Source organism: Sapajus apella, unplaced genomic scaffold (genome assembly GCF_009761245.1).
Source record: "Sapajus apella isolate SASKATOON/1434 unplaced genomic scaffold, GSC_monkey_1.0 scaffold86, whole genome shotgun sequence".
NCBI lineage: Eukaryota > Metazoa > Chordata > Mammalia > Primates > Cebidae > Sapajus > Sapajus apella.
Window position 1 is genome coordinate 126,171 of NW_022437026.1, and position 27,439 is coordinate 153,609.

Here is a 27,439-nt window from a genome sequence, read left to right on the forward strand (position 1 = left end):
GTTCGTGTCCTTTGTAGGGACATGGATGAATCTGGAAACCATCATTTTCAGCAAACTGACACAAGAACAGAAAATCAAATATCCATGTTCTCATTCATAGGCAGGTGTTGAACAGTAAGAACACATGGACACAGGGAGAGGAGCATCACACACTGGGGTCTGTCGGGGGGAAATAGGGGAGGGACAGTTGGGGGTCAGGAGTTGGGGAGCGATAGCATGGGGAAAAATGCCCGATATAGGTGATGGGGAGGAAGGCAGCAAATCACACTGCTATGTGTGTACCTATGCAACAATCTTGCATGTTCTTCACATGTACCCCAAAACCTAAAATGCAATAAAATAAATAAATAAATAAAAGGATGTTTCAGCATGTGTACTAGGAGCACTGAGTCCCTATAATTATCGCCTATGTTATAGGTCACTGAAACTTCTCGTTCATCTTTCTTCTTCTGATATTTTACTTCTGTTCAACATTATAGTACTTTACTATATTGAAGAAATTCACCACTTCTTGCTTGTAGGTACCAATTAATGCAATTTATTAATATATTGAGTTAGCATGATGTTTTGCAAAATGCCAGTTAAACTGAAAAAGAAGTGACATAGCCCTGACATAAAACAGTGAAGCAATACTTTGTTCTTACCACATCAAAACAAATTATTTTTATTTTCTCTCACAATGGGTGTAGATGAAAAAGCATTCACTAAATAAAAAGCCTCATGTAAGAGCCAGAAACCATGTTTTCTCAGTGAAGATATCACATCCTAGAAAGCATCTGCAAGTACAATTTAAGTTTCTGCTAATGTGCATTTATCCTATAATTCATCTGGTTTCGGCAGAGGCCAGATAGGTTAACTGAATAAGGAAAAGAAAGATGGACAACTACCCTCTGAAACTTTCTAGTATTTTTTTTTCTGTCGTTTCAGTGACCAATTCTATTCCTTGGAGACTGGGGTTATTATGTTTTACTCATTTTCTTGCCAGAAGAGAATTTCAGAGGACTCTTTTTACTACTACTTACAATAACGTCCCTTAATATACAGGGCTGGAAGCAGTGTGAGAGTTCTGCTAGCTGTTGAAACGGTTAATTTCAATTAACATTTAGGAAGAGATAGCAAATATAAACTCATTATATCAACCGTAGGATGAACATAAGCCAAAGCTTTATGCAGCATTTGACTTTCAAACGCACACTCCAGGACTAGTGAGGCAGCTCACACCTGTAATCCAAACAATTTGGGAGGCTGAGGTGGAAGGAGCACTTGAGGCCAGGAGTTCCAGATCAGCCTGGGCAAGATAGCAAGACCCCATTTGTTAAAGAAAATTAGCTGGTTGTGGTAGTGTGTGCCTGTAGTTCCAGCTACCTAGGAGCTTCTGGCAGGGGGATCACTTTAGCTCAAGAATTTGATGATTGTGCCATTGCATTCCAGCCTGGGCAACCAAACAAGGCTCTGTCTCTAAAAATAAACAAATGAAAAAAACAAACAAACTACCAGAAAACAAAGCCTTCCACTCCATTATGTGAAACACAGTGTCATATGTATATATGTATTTGTTATACTTTAAGTTCTGAAGTACATGTGCAGATCTTGCAGGATTATGAAATAGGTATACACATGCCGTGGTGGTTCGCTGCCTCCATTCCCCTGTCACCTACATTAGGTATTTCTCCCAATGTTATCCCTCCCCAATCTTCTCACCACCTACTATCACTCCCCTAGGCCCCCACCCTCCAACAGACCCCAGTGTGTGATGTTTCTCTCCCTGTGTCCATGTATTCTTATTGTTCAACATCCACCTAGGAGTGAGAATATGCAGTGTTTGGTTTTCTGTTCTTGTGTCAGTTTGCTGAGAATGATGGTTTCCAGCCTCATCCATGTCCCTGCAAAGGACATGAACTCATCCTTTTTTTATGGCTGCATAGTATTCCATGGTGTGTATGTGTCACATTTTCTTTATCCAGCCTATAATTGATGGGCATTTGGGTTGGTTCCAAGTCTTTGCTATCATAAACAGTGCCTCAGTGAACATACATGTGCATGTGTCTTTATAATCCTTTGGATATATACCCAAAACAATTTATAATACTTTGGGTATATACCCAAAAATGGGATTGCTGGGTCAAATGGTATTTCTATTTCTAGATCCTTGAAGAATCACTACTCTGTCTTCCACAATGGTTGAACTAATTTACATTCCCATCAACAGTATAAAAGCCTTCCTATTTCTCCACATCCTCTTCAGCATATGTTGTCTTCAGGTTTTTTAATGATCACCATTTTAACTGCTGTGAGATGGTATCTCATTGTGGTTTTGATTTGCATTTCTCTAATGATAAGTGATGATGAGCATTTTTTCATATGTTTGTTGGCCACATAAATATCTTCTTTTGAAAAGTGTCTGTTCATATCTTTCACTCAGTTTTTGATGGGGTTGTTTGTTTTTTCTTGTAAATTTGTTTTAATTCTTTGTAGATTCTGGATATTAGTTCTTTGTCAGATAGGTAGCTTGCAAAAATTTTTTCCCATTTTGTTGGTTGCCAGTTCACTCTAATGATTGTTTCTTTTATGTACAGAAGCTCTTAAGTTTAATTAGATCCCATTTGTCTATTTTGGCTTTTGTTGCCAATGCTTTTGGTGTTATATTCATGAAGTCCTTGCCTGGGTTATTGCCTAGGCTTTTTTCTAGGGTTTTTACGGTGTTAGGTCTTATGTTTAAGTCTTTAATCCATCTGGAGTTAATTTTTGTATAAGGTATAAGGAAGGGGTCCAGTTTCAGCTTTCTGCAAATGGCTAGCCAGTTTTCCCAATACCATTTATTAAACAGGGAATCCTTTTCCCATTGTTTTTTTTTGGTCAACTTGGTCAAAGATCAGATAAGTGTAGATGTGTGGCATTGCCTCCAAGGCCTCTGTTCTGTTCCATTGATCTATATCTCTGTTTTGGTACCAGTACCATGCTGTTTTGATTACTGTAGCCTTGTAGTATAGTTTGAAATCAGGTAGCATGATGCCACCAGCTTTGTTCTTTTTGCTTAGGATTGTCTTAGCATGATGTCACCAGCTTTGCTCTTTTTGTTTAGGATTGTCACAGATATTGGCTATGCAGGCTTTCTTTTGGTTCCAAAGTTTAAGGTGTGATTTTTTTTCCCCCAGTTATGTGAAGAAGGTCAATGGTAGGTTGATGGGGATAGTGTTCAATCTATAAATTACTTTGGGCAGTATGGTCATTTTCATGATATTAATGTTCTTAACCATGAGCATGGAATGTTTTTCCATCTGTTTGTGTCCTCTCTTATGTCCTTGAGCAGTGGTTTGTAGTTCTCCTTGAAGAAGTCCTTCACATCCTTTGTTAGTTATATTCCTAGGTATTTTATTCTCTTTGTAGCAATTGTGAATGGGAGTTCACTCATAATTTGGCTCTCTGTCTGTTATTAGTGTATAGGAATGCATGTGATTTTTGCACATTGATTTTGTATCCTGAGACTTTGCTGAAGTTGCTTATCAGTTTAAGGAGATTTTGGGCTGAGACGATGGGATCTTCTAAATATACAATCATATTGTCTGAAAATAGAGACAATTTGACTTCCTGTTTTCCTAATTGAATACCCTTTATTTCTTTTTCCTTGCTTGATTGCTCTGGCCAGAACTTCCAATACTATGTTGAATAGGAATGGTGAGATAGAGCACCCTTGTCTAGTGTCAGTTTTCGAAGGGGATGCTTCCAGTTTTTGCCCATTCAATATGATATTGGCTATGGATTTGTTGTAAACAGCTTTTATTAAGATATGTTCTATCAATACCTAGTTTACTGAGAGTTTTTAGCATAAAGGGCTCTTGAATTTTGTCAAAGGCCTTCTTTGCATCTCTTGAGATAATCATGTGGTTTTTGTCTTTGTTTCTGTTTATGTGATGGATTACATTTATAGATTTGTTTTTCTTGAACCAGACTTGCATCCCCGGATGAAGCCTGCTGGATCGTGATGGATAAGCTTTTTGATGTGCTGTTGCATTTGGTTTGCCAGTATTTAATTGAAGATTTTTGCATTGATGTTCATCATAGATATTGGCCTGAAATTTTCTCTTTTTGTTGTGTCTCTGTCAGGTTTTGGTATTAGGATGATGTTGGTCTCTTAAAATGAGTTAGGGAGAATTCCCTTTTTTGGTATTGCTTGGAATAGTTTCAGAAGGATTGGTACTAGCTCCTCTTTGTACATCTGGTAGAATTTGGCTGTGAACCCATCTGATCCTGGATTTTTTTTGGTTGCTAGGATATTAATTGCTGCCTCACCTTCAGCCCTTGTTTTTGGTCTATTCAGGGATTCAACTTCTTCCTGGTTTATCTTGGGAGGATGTAAGTGTCCAGGAATTTATCAATTTCTTCTAGATTTACTGGTTTGTGTGCATAGAGTTGTTTGTAATAATCTCTGGTGGTAGTTTGTATTTCTCTGGAATCAGTGGTGATATCCCCTTTATCATTTTTACTGCATCTATTCAATTCTTCTCTCTTTTCTTTTTTATTAGCCTGGCTAGCTGTCTATTTTGTTGATCTTTACAAAAAATTAGCTCCTGGATTTATTGATTTTTTAAAGTTTTTTTGTGTCTCTATTTCCTTCATTTCTGCTCTGATCTTAGTTATTTCTTGTCTTCTGCTAGCTTTTGAATTTGTTTGATCTTGCTTCTCTAGTTTTTTTAACTGCGATGATAGTGTGTTGATTTTAGATCTTTCCTCACTTCTCATGTGGGCATTTGGTGATATAAATTTCCCTCTAGACACTGCTTTAAATGTATCCCAGAGATTCTGGTACATTGTGTCTTTGTTCTCATTGGTTTCAAAGAATATCTTTATTTATGCCTTCATTTCATTATTTATCTAGTAGTCATTCAGGAACAGGATGTTCAGTTGCCATGTAGTTGTGTGGTTTTGAGTGTGGTCCTTAGTCTTGAGTTCTAATTTGATTGCACTCTGGTCTGAGATCCTGGTTGTTATGATTTCCATTCTTTTACGTTTGCTGAAGAGTGATTTACTTCCAATTATGTGGTCAATTTTAGAATAAGTGCAATGTGGTGCTAAGAAGAATGTATATTCTGTGGATTTGGAGTGAAGAGTTCTGTAGATGTCTATTAGGTCCGTTCAGTCTAGATCTGCGTTCAAGTCCTGGATATCCTTGTTAATTTTCTGTCTCATTGATCTGTCTAATATTGACAGTGGAGTGTTAAAGTCTCCCACTATTATTGTGTGGGAATCTAAATCTCTTTATAGGTCATTAAGAACTTGCTTTATGTATCTGGGAGCTCCTACATTGGGTGCATATATATTTAGGATAGTTAGCTATTCTTGTTGCATTGATCCTTTTACCATTATGTAATGCCCTTCTTTGTCTCTTTTGATCTTTGTTGGTTTAAGATCTGTTTAATCAGAGACTAGAATTGCAACCCCTGCTTATTTTTTTGCTCTCCATTTGCTTGGTTAATCTTCCATCCCTTTATTTTGAGTCTATGTGTGTCTTTGCATGTGAGATGGGTCTCCTGAATAGAGCACAGTGATGGGTCTTGACTTTTTATCCAATTTGCCAGTCTGTGTCTTGATTGGGGCATTTAGCCCCTTTACATTTAAGGTTAGAATTTTTATGTGTGAATTTGATCATGCCATTTTGATACCAGCCGGTTGTTTTGCTCATTAGTTAATGTAGTTTCTTCATTGTGTCAACGGTCTTTACCATTTGGTCAGTTTTTGTAGTGGCTGGTACTAGTTGTTCTTTTCCATATTTAGTGCTTCCTTCAGGAGCTCTTGTAAGGCAGGCCTGGTGGTGACAAAAGCTCTCAGCAATTGCTTGTCTCGGCAATTGCTTGCTTATGAAGCTTAGTTTGACTGGATTTGAAATTCTGAATTGAAAGTTCTTTTCTTTAAGGATGTTGAATGTTGGCCCCCACTCACTTTTGGATTGTAGGGTTTCTGCCAAGAGATCTGCTGTGAGTCTGATGGGCTTCCCTTTGTGGGTAACTCGACCTTTCTCTCTGGCTGCCCTTAGCATTTTTTCCTTCATTCTAACCCTTCATTTAACCAATTTTAATGATTATGTGCCTTGGGTTGCTCTTCTTGAGGAATATCTTCATGGTGTTCTCCGTATTTCCTGGGTTTGAATGTTGGCCTGCCTTGCTAGGTTGGGGAAGTTCTCCTGGATAATATCTTGAAAAGTGTTTTCCAGCTTGGATTAATTCTCCCCATCACATTCAGGTACACCAATCAAACATAGATTAGGTCTTCTCACATAATCCCATATTTCTTGGAGGCTTTGTTCATTTCTTTTCATTCTTTTTTCTCTAATCTTGCCTTCTCATTTTATTTCATTGAGAGATCTTCAATCTCTGATATCCTTTCTTCTGCTTGATTGATTTGGCTATTGAAACTTGCATATGCATCCTGAAGTTTTCATGCTTTATTTTTCAGCTCTGTCAAGTCATTTTTGTTCTTCTCTATGCTGGTTATTCTAGTTAGCATTTTGTCTAACCTTTTTTTCAAGGTTCTTAATATCTTTGCGGTGGGTTAGAACATGCTCCTTTAGCTCAGAGAAGTTTGTTATTACGCACCTTCTGAAGCCTGCTTCTGTCAATTTGTCAAACTCATTCTCCATCTAGTTTGTTCCCTTGCTGGTGAGGAGTTGTGATCCCTTGGAGTAGGAGAGGTATTCTGGTTTTTGGTGATTTCATATTTTTTGGGCTGGTTTCTTCCCATATTCCTGGATTTATCCACATTTGATCTTTGAAGTTGGTGACTTTTTGTTGGGATCTCTGAGTGGACATTCTTTCTGTTCATGTTGAAGATATTTCTTTCTCTTTTTTTAGTTTTCCTTCTAACGGTCAGGCCCCTCTGCTGCGGGACTGCTGGAGGTCCACTCCAGACCGTGCTTGCCTGGGAATCACCCATGGGGGCTGCAGAACAGCAAGAATTTCTGCCTGTTCTTTCCTCTGGTAGTTTCATCCAGAAAGGTACCTGCCAAATGTCAGCCAGAGCTCTCCTGTATGAGGTGTCTTTTGGATATACGGGGCTCACGGAGCAGTTTGAGGAGGCAGTCTGTCCCTTATTAGAGCTCAAGTGCTGTGCTGGGAGCTCTGTTGCTCCCTTTAGAGTTGCTGGGCAGGGACGTTTAAGTCTGCTGCAGAGGAGCTCACAACTGCCCATTTTCCCAGGTGCTTTGTCCCAAGAATTTGGGGTTTTATTTCTAAGTCCATGAAGTGCTGCTGCTGTTTTTTTCAAAGATGCCCTACCCAGCAAGGAGGGAGTCTAGTCACATTCTGCTGCAGAGGCACTACTGAGCTACTGTGGGCTCCGTCCAGCTGCTGTGTAAACTTCCTCATGCTTTTGTTTACACTGGTAAGATTAGAAATGCCTTGGCAATGGCTGATGCTCTTCCCTGCACCGAGCCCCTAGGTTGAGCTCAAACTGCTGTGCTGGCTGCTAAACTCTCAAGCCAGAGGGTTTCAGTTTGCTGGTCTTTGTGGAGGTGGGACCCACCAAGCCAGATCACTTGTCTTCCTGCCTTCAGCTCCCCTTTCTTCAGGGGAGTGGGAGGCTGTGTCTCACAAGCGTTCCAGGTGTCAGCCAATATGACTACCCAGATTTGTGCTGAAAAAGCCAGCTGAAACGGCTGCTCAGATTTGTGCTGGAAACTTGTGATGCTTGTCAGCCCAGTGGGAATCTCCTGGTCTGTGGGCTGTAAAGACCATGGGAGAAGCACATTATCTGAACTGGAGTCCTGGAGTGGCTAGAAAAGTCCCTGATGGCTCCGTTGGATAGGAGGGGGGTCCTCCAGCCAGTCGCACTTCCCAGGTGAGGCCGCACCCCACCCTGCCTTGGTTTGCCCTCTTTGGGCTATACTTACTATCCAACCAGTCCCATTGAGATGAACGTGGTACCTTGGTTGGAAATGTGGAAATCACTCACCTTCTGCCTTGTGCTCTCTGAGAACTGTGCTCTGGGGCTGTTCCTATTTGGCTCTCTTGGTGGAAACCCTCGAAATACAGTGTCATTTTTAGTACTCAAATATTATTAGTGTTAGTTGAGGCCCCACACTTAAAATTCTGAGAGTATGGATATATGTCCTTTTCTATGGGTTCTGTTTTCTAGGAAATGGCTACAGTTTTTTTAGAAAGCATCAAGTGAATATTTCCTGAGTATTCTTCTGGTGAAACTTCAGTGTCATTTACAGAGGGCCCTTAAGCTTTCCTTCAATCATGAACTCTGCTTCTCTGAATTGGCCCAGTTCTGAGAACTGGCCGAGGGATTTTGATTTTCAACATCAAAGGCTGACCTCAGGAATCAGCTTTTTCAACTCTGTTTTCCTCTTGGTTAATAATTATTTAGGAAAGTACACAACCTCTTCAAATATTGGTCTGTTAACCCATTTCAATGAGGTTGTTACTGTCACCACTCCATTAAATCTGACGTTTGCAAGATCACTGGTGAGTGTGTGTTGCCAATGGTTAGTCTTCATGTTGCATGCTCCATCAGCAGCATTGAACACAGTTGATTTGCATTTCAGGATGCTGTCCTCTCCTGATTTTATCCTTGCTCATTGGGCACAACTTCTCAGTCTCCTTTGCTAGTTCTTCCTCTTGTGTGAAAACCAAAAATATCAATCAGACTGCTCACGGTCTAAATTCTTCAATCTCTAATCAATTATACCTGTTTTGTTGGTGATCTCTTGCAGTCTCCTTACAGATAATATAGCCAAATGGTTCAACAGAGAGGATTAAGGGTTATTATTCATACATATTATTTATTTATATACATATATTTACATATATCACATTATATACACCTTTTTATTCAAATGTCGAAGTTAATTTAAAAATAACAATACTGAAAATCTATGGAGAAGGTGGGAGGATCATTAATGTTTTTACTTGAAGTTCTGCTAAATCAGTGTGATGGTGACCAGGTAGCTAAATCAGTTTTATTTAAAATAGCAATGTAGGTATTTATGAATTGATAGGTAGGGGATTATCATTATAGACAAAATTATCTAAGTAAGGAAATATACAGATAGGATGATGATTGATTAACCCATTTTTGACTTATTGCATTTGGTACAGTTAATGTCTCAGTATCTCAGTAATCTGTTTTTATGTTTGCTTTATGATCAACTAATTATGAGTTAATTTTTGTGTATGATATGAAATAATGGTCTAAACTTACGTTTTTATCCTTCTGTTTTTATGCCCACTCCTTAGGTAAGTTCATCTAGTCATAGCCTTAGTTACTTTCTGTGTGCTGTTGATGCCAGTATTTAATCCTTCAGCTCAGACCTCAACCCTGGTCTCTGGAATCCTTTCTCTAAGAAACCACTTGACATCTTCATTAGGATTTCTAACAAGAACTTGAACTAACATGTCCAAATCAAAATACTGATCTTCCCTCCAGTCCCCAAAGTTGTTTCTTCTATAGTCTTTCCCTCCTCTATTCATGAGCACTTGAGACTTTCAGATGCTTAGACCAAAAACATGAAGTTAACATTTATTCTCTTTAACAACTCATCCTAAGGCATCAGCAAATTCTGTTGGCTCTACCTTCAAAAACATACAGAATCCAACTCTTTGTCATCATTTCTGACATACTTATCCAAACTGCTGTTATACCTAGCCAAGGTAATTGCCGTCAACTCCTAATTATTCTTTCTAGTTCTGCACATCATTTTCTCCTGAGGTATTCTCAAGGTAGCAGCCAGAGACTGCCTATGAAGATGCAAATTTGATCATGCCATTCTTTTGCTCTAGATTTTACAGTGGCTTCTCTTCTCATTCAAAGTAAGGCCAAAATCCTTACAAAGTCCTAATTTCATTTGAATAATCTGATTTTGTCTGCCTTATCTGTCCTAAAATGCCTGGCTCATCCCATGTTAGCAACACTGGCCTTTGTGTCATTTCTTGAATATACCAAGAATTGCCTCAGGGACTTCATACTTGTGTCTCTTCTTTTCAGAATGTTCTTTCTCAGGAATTAACACTAAACACTACCACTCCTCAAACATCACTGAATCACTGAGGCCTCCTTGATTTGATTTTTTATATTGTGATAAATAGGAGTCTAGTTTCATTTTTTCTGCATATGGATATCTGGTTTTCCCAGCACCATGTAGTGAAGAGACTGTCCTTTCCTCAGTGTATGTTCTTGGCACCTTTGTCAAAAATGAGTTCACTATAGGTGTGAATTTGTGTCCAGATTCTCTATTCTGTTTCACTGCTCTATGTGTCTGTTTTTATGCCAGTACCATGCTGTTTTGGTTACTATAGATCTGTAGTATAATTTGAAGCCAGGTAATGTGATCCCTTCAGTTTTATTTTCTTGCTCAGGATAACTCTGGCTATTCTGAGCCATCCATATTTTTTTAGATGCTGTTAAACCTCAGACAAGATAACTAGAACCATTAAGATAGAAATGGCACAAATCTGCGAACTAGGTAGAGGAAAAAGATTATGTATAAAGGAATAACTGTCTAAATGAAAATCTGATTTTCAACGGACAAAATTGAAGCTAGAATTCAATGGTATCATGTCTTCAGTGTGTTTCAAAACCATAGCAGACTTTAATAAATAGAAATTCAAAAGAATATTTTTTAGATGAAAGGAAAATTACTAAAAATATAAAGCTGAACATGCACAAAGAAATAAAAAATAATGGAAGCGGTAAATATGTGCATAATTCTAAATAAATTTTGACTGTGTAAAATTATGGTGACTTATTGGGTTAAATATATAATTAATAAGATATATAGAAATAGCTATATATAGACTCTAAGTAAAGGTATAAAAAACAAAATTTAGTTATTGTATATTTGGAATTTTCTATGTCTGTGAAAAGAATTTGAAAGCCATATTTGATGATCCTGTGATTCTCTTCCTAGGTATATATCTAAAGGAAATGAATCAAATGATATATAAAAGAATGATCATACTAGACTTATTCATAATTGTTCAAAAAATAGCCTCCCTAAATATATAACTAAGGATGAATGAATCATTACAATATATTTATCAATCGAACAATATGGAGAAATGAAAAGAAATAAATCACGTAAACATGCTATGTGACTAAATTTCAGCAATATAAAGTTGAGTCCAAGAAACCATGAATGTGAACATACAGGACTATGCCTACATACAGTTTAAAGCAGGCAAAACCATGCTATAGAGTTTAGGGTTGCCTACCTAGTTGTTAATGTATATAGAAAATCAAGGAAATGATCATCCTAAGTTACGGCTATTGCTTTCCTCAGGATATGTGAAGAAAGGTGTAGGGCCTTGGAGAATGGCATGGAGGTAGACGTAGGCTATTTGCAATGTAACATGCATATTTTGCCCTGCATGATGGTTGCATTAGTGTTTATGATACATTTCTGTGTTTACCATTTTTGTCTTCACCCATTTCTAAGTGTGCATTATAATTATGTTTAAAAATTATTAACTGGAGAAATGTTCCAAAAAGATGATTAATTGCTATGCTCATTATATACCTTGCAAAAAATTCATTATTTACATACATTTTTATACAATTCTAAAAGAGTTGATGTAGGAACTTTATTTTAGTTGCAACTTGTAGAAATTTGAGATGAAGCTATCACAGAATGCAGATCTTTCCAAAGTTTTTTTACTACCTTTAATTATCTAACTCACATGGCAAAACTTTGCCATTCTCCATCTGCTTTTCTTTTGGCTCCTGAATTTCTGATGAAACATGGGTGAACATATTTCCGCACACTCTTGCTTTAGCATAGTACCTGTGTTAGTTAGGTTTTTCTACTAAAGAAATCCCTACAAAACTATGTTAGATTTTTTTAATCTCATGTATCTTTGGATGAAGTTTCTCTAAACTGAGTTTGGTGGATGGCTCTGGTGACTTGAGATGGGCCAAGTTCTGCATCTTGTAGCTAGTTAAAGAGTTTGGCCAATTTAGGCTGGATCAGGCAGAGGCAAACTGACTCCGTTTGTTTTCATTCTCATTCTAGGAACAGTGTACTAGCCAGGTGATAATCTCATGGTCAATGGAAAAGAGCAAGAAATTCCAATGTAGAAAGAATCTCAAATCTCTGTGAAGTCTACCAATTTTTTCTTCATCAAAGAAAGTTATGTGAGGGAGCTCTGAGCCCAGGGGATAAGTAATCATCCGGCTTGTGGTGGGAGGATACTGCAAGATTATATGTCAAAGGGTGTGGTACTCAGGAATCTTTACAAAATTGTTGAACATTTTAATTAAATAATAAATACTTAAACGTTAAGTAGAACTGAGAGTAAGTTTACCAAATGCTTAAGCATGAGAGGTATGTTTGATGTTTGATACTTATTTTTTTTAGGGTCTGAAAACCTTCAGTAGGAAAATAGGACTAATTTCATATGGATGACCTCCAGGAAACTTATTTTGCATTTTGGAAAGTATAAGAAAATAATTCCTCCCACCCTTTAGGGGTGTGTTTCTCTCTTTTCTCTCTCTGTCTCTGTGGGTGCTTGTGTCTGTGTATTTATTTATGAGCATGGGAACAATAAACTGATAGAAAAGTATTTGTTAGAAGCAATGAGATTTTAATTATATTGGTCTTCTTGTGGTTCCCAAGAAAACTTTGGATGATTTTGATTTAAAAGGTTGGGTCAGTCTGTTTAAATCTAGCATAAACAGCAAATTCATTATGATGATGATCCTAATTATGTCTAAGTTCTTTTAAAGAACTTAGCCATTTACTGTATGAACTATGGTAAAATTTCCCTATCTAACAACTGAAGTTGCTGAACACAAATTATGTATAGGTTAAACAAGGAAAACACTGCAAAACATTGAAAGATAATATGTCTTTATTTGCATGCTGGCAAATGAACATTTAGGTTTGACTTCAACTTCATTATGAATAATTCAAGCCTATCACCAGAATGGACATTGAATGAATGAGTTAATTTGAGCTGTTTTGAAATTAAGAATGTTTTCCATAAAGACAAAAACAAATTCATCCATTAACATCAGCTGTTGCTTTCTTGTTTGACATTGGTCACAGCTTTAAAAGTAAAAATAATGTTACTGCACATTCAGAAATCAGGTGCACATAAAATTTAAGGTCAGGTTGTTAAAGAAACCACAACCTGTGATATTAGGCTTGCATTTCCTTTCTGTTTTTCTATTCACACATGATAGCTTTTCTACCCACTTTATTTTCAATTCTAATATTGATTTTATTTGTTCTTGGAAATTTTGCCAGTTGCTTCATAGCACCGGTAAATTTCATTGACTGGGTCAAGAGAATGAAGATCTCCTCAGCTAACCAAATTCTCACTGCCCTAGCAGTCTCCAGAGTTGGTTTGCTCTGGGTTTTATTATTACATTGGTATTCAGCTGTGTTGAATCCAGCTTTTTATAACGTGGAATTAAGAATTGCTTCTTAAAATGCCTGGGTAGTAACTAACTATTTCTGCATGTGGCTTGCTACTAGCCTCAGCATATTTTATTTGCCCAAGATTGCCACTTTCTCCAACCTTATTTTTCTTCACCTGAAATGGAGACTTAACAGTGTCATTCTGGTGATATTGTTGGGGGCTTTGTCGTTTTTGGTTTGTCATCTTCTTGTGGTAAACATGGATGAGAGTATGTGGACAGAAGAACATGAAGGAAACATGACTGGGAAGATCAAGTTGGGGAATGCAGCACACCTTTCATGTATGACTGTGACTACCCTATGCAGCTTCATACCCTTTACTCTGTCCCTGATATCTTTTCTGATGCTAATCTGTTCTCTGTGTAAACATCTCAAGAGGATGCAGCTCCATGGCAAAGGAGATCAAGATCCCAGCATCAAGGTCCACATAAAGGCTTTGCAAACTGTGATCTCCTTCCTCTTGTTATGGGTCATTTCCTTTCTATTCCTAATCATTTTGGCTTGGAGTCCTAGGAAGCTGGAGAATGCACCAGTTGTCATGGTTTGCAGGCTGTTGGAAACATATATCTTTCATTTGACTCATTCATCCTAATTTGGAGAAGCAAGAAGCTAAAAGACATCTTTCTTTTCATTTTATGTCAGATTAGATGCTGAGTGAAAGACCTAAAACTCTAAACTCTCCAGATTCACAAGTAGGACATCGTGTGTGTCTTGTGGGAGAATACAAACTGATAGTGTCTGGAACATTTTATACTTCCTACTGGATTTTCTGTAATGTATGTGTTTGAGTAATTTCTGAAAGCATACCTAGAAAAGTGTTTTACATAAAGTTAGCCTAGAAAAAGCATCTATATATGTGTGTGTATGGGTATATGAAACACTTAAAAGACATTGACAATAATATAATCTTAATCATATTTTCAGAAGCTGCCAAATTATGAAAAATATAGTAAGAAATTTCTCAAAACCTGAATCCATGTGTATTTCACATATACATTTCATACGATGCTTTACTTGAAAAAAATATTATCTTCATAATTTTAAAAAGTGACACCTTATCTCAGAAAATCATTGCTCTTTTCCACTATAATTTGTACCACACATATGTACTTCAGTGTGCTTAAACATGTAATCTTTTTGATAATAAGGACACTCAATTCTAAATCAATAATGAGGTTTTATCTTTGGTGTAGTTTTTATTCCATCATGAAGTCTAATTTTATGTTTAGTTTAAGTCAACAGTTATTATTAAAAAAGATGGACAGAATAATACTGAAGAGTGACAAATATATTTAGAATACATTTTGTATATGTCTACCATAAACAATACTGAAGAATATTAAATTTAATACAAGTGTGGGAGCAGTTGAGAAAAAAGTCATTTCTATAACAAGGATGAAGGAAGAAACGCGATGATGACCTCTTCAGTGCTGTCATAAGTCATAACATAGAGTTAGAAAAGTCATTTCTTAAAGTTTCCGAGTTAAAACCTTTTTTGAAGTTGAGATCTGATGTCAAATATTTCAGAGGTTTCTTTTCTAAACCATCTCAGAGCCCCTGAATTGCCAGTTATCTCCTCTGTCTTCCATTCTTGAAATTATTTTTAAACTTCACATAAAAGAACTTGAATCTTCCCTACCTTAAAAAAATACTCTATGTAAAAATAGTATAGAAATTATGAAAATTATTTTCTTTAATTTTTTTGCAAGTGTTAAAATGGCATCTATGAAATCTATGTATTAATGATAGAAAACAAATATGTTTCATTATAATCCAGTTGTAAATATCCAATGACAGAAATTGTGTTGACAACAGTAATAGCAAGTTCTATTATAGGAAGAAAATGTATACCATCATTAAACAAGTAAATTCTACAGACTGTATTACAAATTCTTGGGGTTATGAAATTTTTACAATGTTATCTAAACCTTGGGATAGATCATCTCTACATCTGACTTAGTTATTTCATTGTTTATCATATATCTTTCTGGTACAATGTAAGCACCATAAAAGCGAGATCCTACAGATTTTGCTTACTGTTGACTCCCAGGACCTAAAAGACACCACATAAAATAGGTATTCAAAAATATTTTGATGAACAAATAAATTGGCGAATAGGAGTCAATGAACTATATGGGAGTGGTAAACCAATGAAAATGAAACTTCATCACAAAATCTAAAGTAGCATGAATTTTTCTTTTCTGGTTTCAACCTAAGATGACAGCATTATCTAAGAAGAAGCATTTCTCAGAGTAAAAGTGTGGCTATTCTATGATCATAAGGGAAATACCACCGTAATATAGCCCTGATGAATCCATATTAGATGTGCGATGGGAAGATAAGATGAAACATCAATCAGATGGTACCTACTGTGATACATTTTAAAAAGCATATAAATATAAAAGATTTTTGTATATTTGCATATAATTTTTCAATTGTGAGTAATTCTATTGTGATATTCTATTGTGATATTTCTAGCTGGATATGATATAAACAAAAATGGCATTTCATTAAAAAACTGAGTTAGTTACCAAGTACCTTATTAAAATGTATTTTTATATAATATTTTTAATACCCTTTCTAAATGCATAACTGAATTACCATATTATAAACCCACAGAAAAATGCATAAATAATAATTATACAACTGATGAACATCATAGCCTTAGAAGTCTAGAACTAGAGCCAATGTCTAATATTGAAGTGATGACATTCATTTGGAAGGTAAGCCCAGGGTAGCAATGGCTGGGACATGTGGAAATTGAGGCAAGAGTGGATGTGAAACTATGTATTGTGATGCGTGATATGACCCTGCTGATGACCACTTCCCAGTGATGTGAGAGAGACAGCATGGTGTTCATCAGATGCATGCACTTTGCTTCCAGTACTTTTCCAGAGGGGCTACAAGGGGAAACAGAGCCAGCATTAGTCCATGGAAGAGAGAGGGGAGGGAGACTGTATTTGCTCAGCAGTCTTCTGTCATTGATTTCCCAATGGCCAGGGTTTACCTGAGGCATAACTACCATCTCTACTGTTTTACTTTGCATCATCCAGTCCCTTGGTGGTGGTTATGAAAGTCAGAGCTCATGCCCACAGTTTGGTTCATTCAAGTCCCAAATGGAAGGATGATGTGCATCAAGCAAGGTGCTGACCAGGAGAAGAGAAGACAGTTAAAATAATCTGAGGAAGCACATGTTCGTGTGCAATACCGCCCACCCTTTGAGCCACTCAGATATGCTCATGCCCTAGAATTATGGCTGGCTTTGTGGGCATCTGACTTTCACAGTTGCACAGCGTCTTGTGTTTAGAAGTGCTTATGCCTAGAGGGGCTTTATGCTTGGATTGGTCTTCTGCACTTGCTGTTTTGTTTTTCAGACAGAAGGATGGGCTCGTGAGAGACATTCACAGATTCCTATACTGCCTGCTATGCATGCCTGTAGTAGCTTTGAATTCTGCTGCATCATCTGGCACAATGAATGAGAAGCTTGGGTCAGACCCTATATCTGCTGCAGACCCCTTCTTTGCTCTGGGTTCCACTTGAGACAAATAGCATTTGCAAACTCCTTAAGTGAGTCAGAGAAACATCCTCAAATGTGGAATATGTTGACTCTGAAACCCCAATAGGCCCCCAAAACACTGTGTTTCCCTTTTAGTGACAGGAAATGTATATAGCGCAACATGCTATTTATTTTAAGAAGGATGTTTGACAAAAGGACCAGAAGCATTGAACCCCTAAAAACCTCATCTATGCAATAGGTCTTTGAATCTGCTGAGGTTTATCTCTCTTCTTCCAGTATTTTACTTCTGTTCAATGTTACAGTATTTTACTATACTTAAGGAACTTGCCACTTCCTGCTTATGGGTACCAATTTATGTAACATTATTAATATATTGAATTAACATGATGTTTTGCAAAATGTCAAGTAAACTGAAAGTAGAAGTGACATAGCCCTGACATAAAAGAGTGAAGCAGTGTTCTCGTTTTTGCCACACCAAAGCAAATTGTTTTGATTTTCCCCCACGATGAGTGTAGATTAAAAAGCAACAAATCGAAAGCCACATACAAAGTTCTAGAAACCACACTCTGCTCAGTGAGATATCACAGCCTAGAGCAAATGTGAAAGTATGACTTAAGGTTTATGCTAATGTGCATTCATCCTGTAATCCATGTGGTTTTGACAGGGGCCAGTTAGGTTAACTGAATAAAGATAAAAAAATGGACCACCATCCCCTGGAACTTTTGAGTTTTTTGTTGTGACAGTGACCAATTCTGTTTCCTAGAGAACGCAGTTATTATATTTTATTCATGTTATTGCCAGGAGAGTAGAGTTTCAGAAGCCTCCCCTTGGTCCTGCTTACAATAATGTCCCTTGTTATACAGGCCAGGAAGCAATGTGAGAGTCCTGCCAGTGGTTGAACCTTTTGATTTCAATTACACTTTCAGGAAGAGGTAATGATAAACCCCTTAGATCCCCCTTTGAATTGGACATGAGCCAAAGCTCTATGTATCGTCTGACCTTCAAAAACTCATACTCCAGTTCTGTTGAGGTGGCTCAAATTAGCTGCTTGTGGTAGTGTGTGCCTGTAGTTACAGCTACCCAGAAGGCTCAGGCAGGAGGATTGCTTTAGCCCAGGAATTCAAGCTTGCAGGGAGCTATGACAGTGTCATTGCACTTCAGCCTGGGCAACTAAGCAAGATCTTGTCTTTAAAAAGAAACAAACAAAAACAACAAACAAAACCCCAAAAAGGGCTGTGCACTGGCTCATGCCTGTAATCCCAGAACTTTGGGAGGCCAAGGTGGTCGGATCACTTGAGGTCAGGAGTTTGAAATCAGCTTGGCCTACATGGTGAAACCTGCGTCTATTAAAAATACAAAAAGTAGCCAGGTGTGGTGGTGTGCATCTGTAATTTCAGCTACTCGGGAGGCTGAGGCATGAGAATCACTGTACCTGGGAGGTGGAAGTTGCAGTGAGCAGAGATCACATGATTGAACTACTCCAGGCTGGATGACAGAGGGAGACTCTGACTCAAACAAACAAACAAACAAAAACCAAAAACAACCTAAAAGCAAAGTAAAAACTTCCCACCTTATCCCATGAACCACTGTGTCTTTTTGGGTACCCAGATATTAATACTATTTCAGGCTCCAAACTTAAAAGTCTCAAATATTATAGATGTATGTCTTTTTCTCTGAGGACTGTTATCTGGGGAATAGCTACAGGTCTTTGAGAAAGCAATATATGATACAGCCTGAGAATTCTTGCAGTGAATTTTCAATTTCTTTCTTAAGAAATCTTAGGATTCTCTTCAGTCATTGAACTCTGCTTTTCTGAATTGGCTGTCCTCAGAATTGACTGAGCGTTTTTAATTTTCAACAACAAAAGCTGACCTCAGGAATCAGATTTATTCAACTCTTTTCCCCTCTTGGTTTATAATTATTTAGCCAAGTATGAAGCCTCTTCAACTATTAGCCTATCAAACCATTTCAATAAGGCTGTTGTCACCATTTCATTAAACCTGACATTCGTAAGATCACCAATGAGTGTGTGTTGCCAGTGGTTAGTCTACATGTTGCATGCTCTGTCAGCAGCATTGACCATAGTTCACTTGCATTCCAGGATTTTGCCCTCTCCTGATTTTATCCTTGTCCACTGGACACCACTTCTCGGTCTCCTTTGTTAGTTCTTCCTCTTGTCTCTAAACTGAAAATATCACACTGTCTAAGGTCTCAAATCTTCAGACTTTAAACAGTCATGCTGGTTTTGCTGGTGATCTTATGTAGCCTCCTTACTGATAATGTAGCCAAATGGTTCAACAGAGACAAATAAGGCTGATTATTCGTATGTGTTCATATATATAATTTATTTATGTACATCTGTTTACATATCTAATTATGTAAACCTTTTTTCTTCAAATGTCAGTTATATTTAAAAATAACATGACCAAAAATCTAGGGAGAAGGTGGGAGGATCAATAATGTTTTCACTTGAGTTTCTACCTATTCAGAGTGATAGTAACTTAGTATTTAGTTTAGTTTAAAATGGCAATATAGAAATTGATAGGCAGGTGATCATCATTATAGACATAATGATCTAAGCAAAGAAATACATAGAAGAATGGTTGATTAACCGATTTTGGTTTCTTGCATTTGGTACAGTTGGTGTCTCAGTATCTCAGTATTCATAGTTCTTAAGTTTTTGCTCTATGATCAATTAATTATGAGTTAATTTTTGTGTATGGTATGAAATAAGGGTCTAAATTAATGTTTTTCTATCTCTTTGTAGTCTTACTTTTTAGGTGAGTTCATCTGGTCATGGCTTTACTTTCTGCATGCTGATGATGTCAACATTTAATCCTTTAGCTCAGACCCAACCCTGGTCTCCGGAATCCTTTCTTTAATAGCCTACTTGACATCTTCATTTGAATGTCTAACAAGAACTTGAACTAACTTGTCCAAACCAAATTATTCATCTTCCTTTCCATCCCCAAATCCGTTTTTCCTACAGTCTTTCCTTCTGTTAATGAGCACTTTAGACTTTCAGATTCTTAGACAAAAAACATGGAGTCAATATTTTCTCTTTCACATCTCATCTCAGCAAATTTTATAGACTCTATCTTCAAAAACAAAGAATCTAATCCCTTGTCATCACTTCTGCCACACTTGTTTAAACTACTACATTATCTTGCCAGGATAATTGCCATCAACTCCTAATTATTTTTTCCAGTTCTCCACGTATCCCTATGTATTCTCAAGGTAGCAGCTGGAGAAAATCTGTTGAAATGCAAATTTGATCATGCAATTTTTCTGCTCCAGATTTTTCAGTGATTTCTCATCTCATTCAGAGTAAGACCAAAAGCCTTATAAAGTCCTATAATCATTTGAGTGATCTGATTTTGCTTACCTGTCTGTTCTAAAATGCCTGGCTCATCCCATGCTAGTCCAAGAATTGCCTCAGGGGCTTCATACTTGTGTCCCTTCTTTTTGAAATGCTCTTTCTCAGAAATCAACACTAAACACCATCACTCCTCAAACATCACTGAATCTTTGCAGCCTCCTTGATTTGATTTTTGGGTATGTTGATAAATAGGCATCTAGTTTCTTTTTTCTACACGTGGATACCCTGTTTTCCTAGCACCATTTTGTGAACAGACTGTCCTTTCCCTAGTGTATGTTCTTGGCACCTTTGTCAAAAATGAGTTTACTATAGGTGTGGATTTGTTTGTTGGTTCTCTATTTTGTTTCACTGCTCTATGTGTCTGTTTTTTATGCCAGTACCATTCTGTTTTGGTTACTATAGCTTTGTAGTATAATTTGAAGCCAGGTAATATGATTTCTCCAGTTTTGTTCTTTTTGCTCAGGATAACTTTGGCTATTTTGAGCATTCATATATTTTTAAAAGCCATTAAACCTCTGACAAGATAACTAAAACCAGTTAAGATACATATGTCACAAAATATCAAAGACCAATAGAAAATCTACAAAGCAGGTAGAGGAAAAAGATTATGTATAAAGGAATAAAGGTCTAAATGACAATCTGATTTATAACAGACAAAATCGAGGCTAAAATTTAATGCAGTCAATGCAATCGTCTTCTGTGTGCTTCAAAACCATAGCAGACTTTAATAAATAAAAATTCAAAAGAATATTTTTTAGATAAAAGGAAAATTACTAAAAATATAAAGCTGAACATGCATGAAGGAATAAAAAATAATAGAAGTGGTAAATACATATATAGTGCTAAATAAATTTTGACTGTATAAAATGATGGTGTCTTATTGGGTTAAATATATAATTAATAAGATATAGAGAAATAGCTATATATAGGCTCTAAAGGTAAAAAAAAAAGAAAATTTAGTGAATTTATATTTGAAATTTTCTATGTCTGTGAAGAGAATTCAAAAGCCATATTTGATGAACCTCTAATTCCCTTCCTAGGTATATATCCCAAGGTAATGAATCAAATAATATGTGAAAAATGGTCATACTGGAATTATTCATAACTGTTCAAAAAACAAAACCCCCAAATATATATCAACTAAGGATGAATTAATTATCATAATACATCTATACAATGGAATGATATAAAGAAGTGAAGAGAAATGAATCACATAAACATGCATCCATCTGACTAATTTTAGAAACACAAAGTTGAGTCTAAGAAGCTATGAACATGAACATACAGCACTACACCTATATATGGTTTAAAGCAGGCAAAACCATGCTATAGCATTTAGGGTTGCATATCTAGTTGTTAATGTATAAAGAAAATGAAGAAAATGATCATCCTAATTTATGGCTATTGCTTTCCTCAGTATATGTGAAGAAGGGTGTAGGGGTTTAGAGAACAGTGGAGGCAGACCTAGCCTATTTGCAATGTGACATGTTTTGCCCTGCATCATGGTTGCATGAGTGTTTATGATACATTGCTGTGTTTACCATTTTTGTTTTCACCCATTTCTAAGTGTGCATTATAATTGTGTTTAAAAATTATTAACTGGAGAAGTGTTCCATAAAGATTATTAATTGTTCTGCTCATTATATACCTTACAAAAAATTCACGATGTAGACATTTATGTACAACTCCACGAGGGTTGAAGTAGGAACTTTATTTCTGCAACATGAGGAAATTTGAGATGATGCTACCTGCAGCACACAGATCTTTCCAAAGATTTTCTACTACCTTTATTTATCTACCTCACTCACATGACAAAACTTTGCCACTCCTCATCTATTTTTCCTTTGGCTCCTGAATTCCTGACAAAACATGGGTGAACATATTTCCCCACACTCTTGTTTTAGCATAGTACCTATGTCAGTTAGGTTTTTCAACTAAAGAAATCCCTACAAAACTACATTAGATATTTTTATCTCGTATATCTTTGTATTCAGTTTTTCTAAGCTGAGTTTGGTGGATGGCTCTGGTGACTTGAGATGGGCCAAGTTCTGCATCTAGAGTTTGGCCAATCCAGGCTGGATTAGGCAAAGGCAAACTGACTTCATGAGTTTTTTATCCTCATCCTGAGAACAGTTTACTAGCCAGGTGATAATCTCATGGTCAGTGGAAAAGAGCAGGAAGCTCCAATGTGGAAGCCATCCCTAACATCTGTGTGAAGTCTCCCAATTTTCTGTTCATTGGAGAAAGTTTATGAGTAAGCCATGAGTCCAGGGTATAGGTAATCACTCTGCTTGTGGTGGGAGGATACTGCAAGATTATTGTGTCAAAGGGTGTGGTAGTCAGGAATATGTACAAAATTGTTGAACAATTTAATTAAATAATAAATACTTAAACATTAATTAGACTTAAGAGGAAGTTTACCACATTCTTAAGCATGAGAGAAATATTTGATGTTTTATCTTTTTTTTTTGGTGGGGTTCTAAAACCCTCAATGGAAAATAGGACTAATTTTATGTGGATGCCCTCCAGGAAACTTATATCTCACTTTGGAAAGCATAAGAAAATAATTCCTTCTATCCCTTAGGGGTGTGAGAGTAGATCTCTCTCTCTCTCTCTCTCTCTCTCTCTGTCTCTCTCTCTCTCTGTGTGTGTGTATGTGTGTGTGTGTTAAAATTCACTTGGGGTGGCTGGCAAAATATTAAATATTACAACGGAGGTTTCTAGTTAACACACTTGCAGATAATTAACATGGTTAAAAGAGTGGTTTTACGATTGATAAAACCTTTAGATTTGGGGCCTAGAGTAAACACTATTAGCCAGTAGTTCGCCTTTGATTTCCCCCTGAGAGGACCATTCAGCACCAAATTTACATGAGTAAACCATTAGAGTAGAGAAAAGGAATGTGAGGTAAACAGACTTAAACTGGGAAAGCCTTTTATTGTTTCTATTTCTTTCTTATGCTAATGTAAATGAGGTGGCTACCTTCAGCCTGTTCCAATGAAAACTTTTGGCCTTCCAAAAGGTTAGAGTTACAATTTATAACTTTTCCTAATATTTAATATGTTTCCAGCCACCCAAAGTGAATTTTAACATGTGTGTATTTATTTATGAGCATAGTAACAATAAATTCTTACAAAAGTGTCAGTTAGCAGCAACCAGATATTAAGTTGTATTAGTCTTCTTCTGATTCCCAGAAAAGGATGATTTTGATTTATAAGTTTGGATTCTGTCTGTTTAAATCTAGCATAAATAGTAAAGCCATTATGGTGATGATCCTAGTTATGACTAAGTTATCTTAAAGAATTTAGACATTTACTGTATGAACTATGGACTGGGTGGTAAAATTTACCTATCTAACAACTGAAGTTGCTGAACACAAATTATATATAGGTTAAACAAGGAAAACATTGCAAAACATTGAAAGGGAATATGTCTTTATTTGCATGCTGGCAAATGAATATTTAGGTTTCACTTCAACTTCATTACGAATAATTCAAGCCTGTCACCGGAATGGACATTGAATGAAGGAGTTAATTTAAGCTATTTTGAAAATAAGAATGTTTTCCATAAAGACAAAAACAAACTCATCCATTAGCATTAGCTGGTGCTTTCTTATTTGACATTGGTCAGAGTATTTAAAAGTAAAAAGAATGTTACTGCACATTCAGAAATCAGGTGGACATAAAATTTAAGGTCAGGGTATTAAAGAAATCACAACCAGTGATATTAGGCTTGGATTTTCTTTCTTTTTTTCTATTCAGACATGATAACTTTTCTACTCATTTTTTTTTCAATTCTAATATTGATTTTATTTGTTCTTGGAAATTTTGCCAATGGCTTCATAGCACTGGTAAATTTCATTGACTGGGTCAAGAAAAAAAAGATCTCCTCAGCTGACCAAATTCTCACTGCTCTAGCAGTCTCCAGAGTTGGTTTGCTCTGGACTTTATTACTAAACTGGTATTTAACTGTGTTGAATCCAGCTTTTTATAGTGTAGAATTAAGAATTGCTTCTTATAATGCCTGGGTAGTAACAAACCATTTCAGCATGTGGCTTGCTACCAGCCTCAGCATATTTTATTTGCTCAAGATTGCCAGTTTCTCCAACCTTATTTTTCTTCACCTGAAAAGGAGACTTAACAGTGTCATTCTGGTGATACTTTTGGGGGCTTTGTTATTTTTGGTTTGTCATCTTCTTGTGGTAAACATGGATGAGAGTATGTGGACAGAAGAATATGAAGGAAACATGACTGGGAAGATCAAACTGAGGAATGTAATACACCTTTCATATATGACTGTAACTACTCTATGGAGCTTCATACCCTTTGCTCTGTCCCTGATGTCTTTTCTGATGCTAATCTGTTCACTGTGTAAACATCTCAAGAGGATGCAGCTCCACGGCAAAGGATCTCAAGATCTTAGCACCAAGATCCACATAAAAGCTTTACAAACTGTGATCTCCTTCCTCTTGTTGTGGGTCATTTCCTTTCTATTCCTAATCATTTCAATTTGGAGTCCTAGGAAGCTGGAGAATGAAACAGTTCTCATGGTTGGCAAGACTTTTGGATATATATATCTTTCATTTGACTCATTCATCCTAATTTGGAGAAGCAAGAAGTTAAAACACACATTTCTTTTGATTTTATGTCATGTTAGGTGCTGAGTAAAAGAACTGAAACTACGAACTCTCTAGATTCATAAGTTGGACATTTTGTGTGTCTTCTAGGAGAAAACAAACTGATAGTGTCTGGAACATTTTATACTTTCTACTGGATTTTTGGTAGTGTATGTATTGGAGTAATTTCTGAAAGCTTACATAGAAGTCTTTTACCTAAAGCTAGTCTAAAAAGTATCTGTATATGTGTTTGTATGTGTATATGAAACACTTAAAAGGTATTGACAATAACATAATCATATTTTCACAAGCTGCCAAATTATAGAAAATATAGTCAGAAATTCCTCAAAGCCATGAAGCCATATGTATTTCACTTTATCATATTTCATTTGAAAATTTATTATCTTTATAATTGTTAAGAACTGATACCATATCTCAGAAAATCATTGCTCTTTTACACTGTGGTTTGTACCACACCTATGTACCACAGTGTGCTTAAAGATCTAATTTTTTTAATAGTAAGGACGCTCAATTCTAAATCAATAATGAGGTTTTATCTTTGGAGTAGTTTTCATTCCATCATGAATTCTAATTTAATGTTTAGTTTAAAGACAATATGTTGTTAGATAAAGATGGGCAGAATAACACTGAAGGGTTACAAATATATTTAGAACACATTTTGTATATGTCTACCATAAACAGTACTGAGGAATATTAGATTTAATACAAATATGTGAACCATTGAGGAAAAAGTCATTTCTATAATAGGAATGAAGAAAGAAACACAATGATGACCTTTTCAGTGCTGTCATAAGTCTCAGCATACAGTTAGAAAAGTCATTTCTTCTAGTTTTTGAGTTAAAGAAAACCTTTTTTGTAGTTGGGATGTGATATCAAGCATTTTAGGTTTTTTTTTTCTAAAGCACCTCAGAGCCACTGAATTGCCAATTATCTCCTCTGTCTTCGATACTTGAAATTCCGTTTAAACTTCACACACACAAAAAAAACTTGACTCTTTCCTATCTTAAAAATACTCCATATAAAAAGTGTAGAAATTATAAAAAATCATTTGAATTACACTTTTTGCAAATGTTAAAACGGCATCCATGAAATCTATGTATTAATGATAGAGAATGTCTTAAACATTTGTTTTATTATAATCTTATTGCAAATAATGCAATGAGAGAAAGTGTGTTGATATACTCAGCAATAGCAAGTTTTATTATAGGAAGAAATCATATAACATCATTAAACAAGTAAATTCTACAGACTGTATCAATTCTTGGGGTTATGAAATTTTAACAGTGTTATCTAAACCTTGGGATAAATCATCTCTACATCTGATCTGGTTATTTGTTTGCTTATCATATATCTTTCCTGGTACAATGTAAGCACCATAAAAGCAGAGATCCTACAGATCTTGCTTGCTGTTGAGTCTCAGGACCTAAAAGGCACCACATAGAATAGGTATTCAAAAATATTTTGATGAACAAATAAATTGGTGAATAGAGAAGTGAACTAACTATACTGGAGTGGTAAACCAATGAAAGTGAAACTTCATCACAAAATTTAAAGTTACATGAATTTTTCTTTTCTGGTTTCAACTTGAGGTTACAGGATTATCTAAGAAGAAGCAATTCTAGGGGAGCAAAATTGTGGCTATTCTATGATCGTAAGGGAAATACCACTGTAATGTAGCCCTGAGGAAGACACATTAGGTGTGTGATGGGAAGATAAGGTGGAACATCAATCAGATGGTACATACTGTGATACATTTTAAAATGCATATAAATTCATATGCTTTTTAAAAAGCATATACATATAAAAGATTTTTGTATATTTGCATATAATTTTTCAATTGTGAGTAATATATTTGTATTCTGATATTTCTAGCTGGTTACTCTATAAACAAAATGGCATTTCATTAAAAAAGCCAACTACCTTAGTAAAATATAATGTTTATATAATATTTTAACACCCTTTCTAAATAAACATTCAAATTGCCATATTATAAACTGACAGAAGCATGCAAAAATATTGATTATACATCTCATGAACTTCGCAGCCTTATAAGTTAGAACTAGAGCCAATGTCTGATATTAAAGTGATGACGTTTATTTGGAAGGTAAGCCCAGGGCAGCAACGGCCGGGACGTGTGGAAATTGAGTTAAGAGTGGGTGTGAAATTATGTGTTGTGATGTATGATATGACTCTGCTGATGACCACTTCACAATGAGGTGAGAGAGACAGCATGGTGGTCATCAGATGCATACACTTGACTCCTAGTACTTTTCCAGAAGGGCTGCAAGGGGGAGCTACAGTCAGCATTAGTCCATGGAAGAGAGAGAGGAGGGAGAATGAATCTGCTCAGCTGTCTTCCATCTTTGATTTCCCATTGACCGGCGTGTACCTGAGGCAGAATTCTCAACTCTGCTGTTCTGCCTTCCATCAGGCTCCAGTCCCTTGGTGGTGGTTATGAGAGTCAGGTCTCATGCCCACAGAATGGTGATCCAT

At 36.3% G+C, this 27,439-nt stretch overlaps 1 protein-coding gene and 1 pseudogene across 1 annotated transcript; both read left to right on the forward strand.

Annotated features, from left to right (window-relative positions):
• The first annotated feature begins 12,061 nt into the window (after window positions 1-12,061).
• On the forward strand, window positions 12,062-18,124 carry LOC116534142 (annotated as a pseudogene).
• Window positions 18,125-20,749: 2,625 nt separating this feature from the next.
• Window positions 20,750-26,941, forward strand: LOC116534141 (taste receptor type 2 member 50). The gene has a single exon (XM_032254312.1). It carries the CDS (start codon window positions 24,074-24,076, stop codon window positions 24,971-24,973), a length of 900 nt encoding a protein of 299 aa, XP_032110203.1. The 5' UTR covers window positions 20,750-24,073; the 3' UTR covers window positions 24,974-26,941.
• The last annotated feature ends 498 nt before the right edge of the window (window positions 26,942-27,439 follow it).

Bases quoted from the DNA above. Each gene is read 5' to 3' on its own strand.
- LOC116534141 (XM_032254312.1), top strand. From the start codon at position 24,074: ATGATAACTTTTCTACTCATTTTTTTTTCAATTCTAATATTGATTTTA.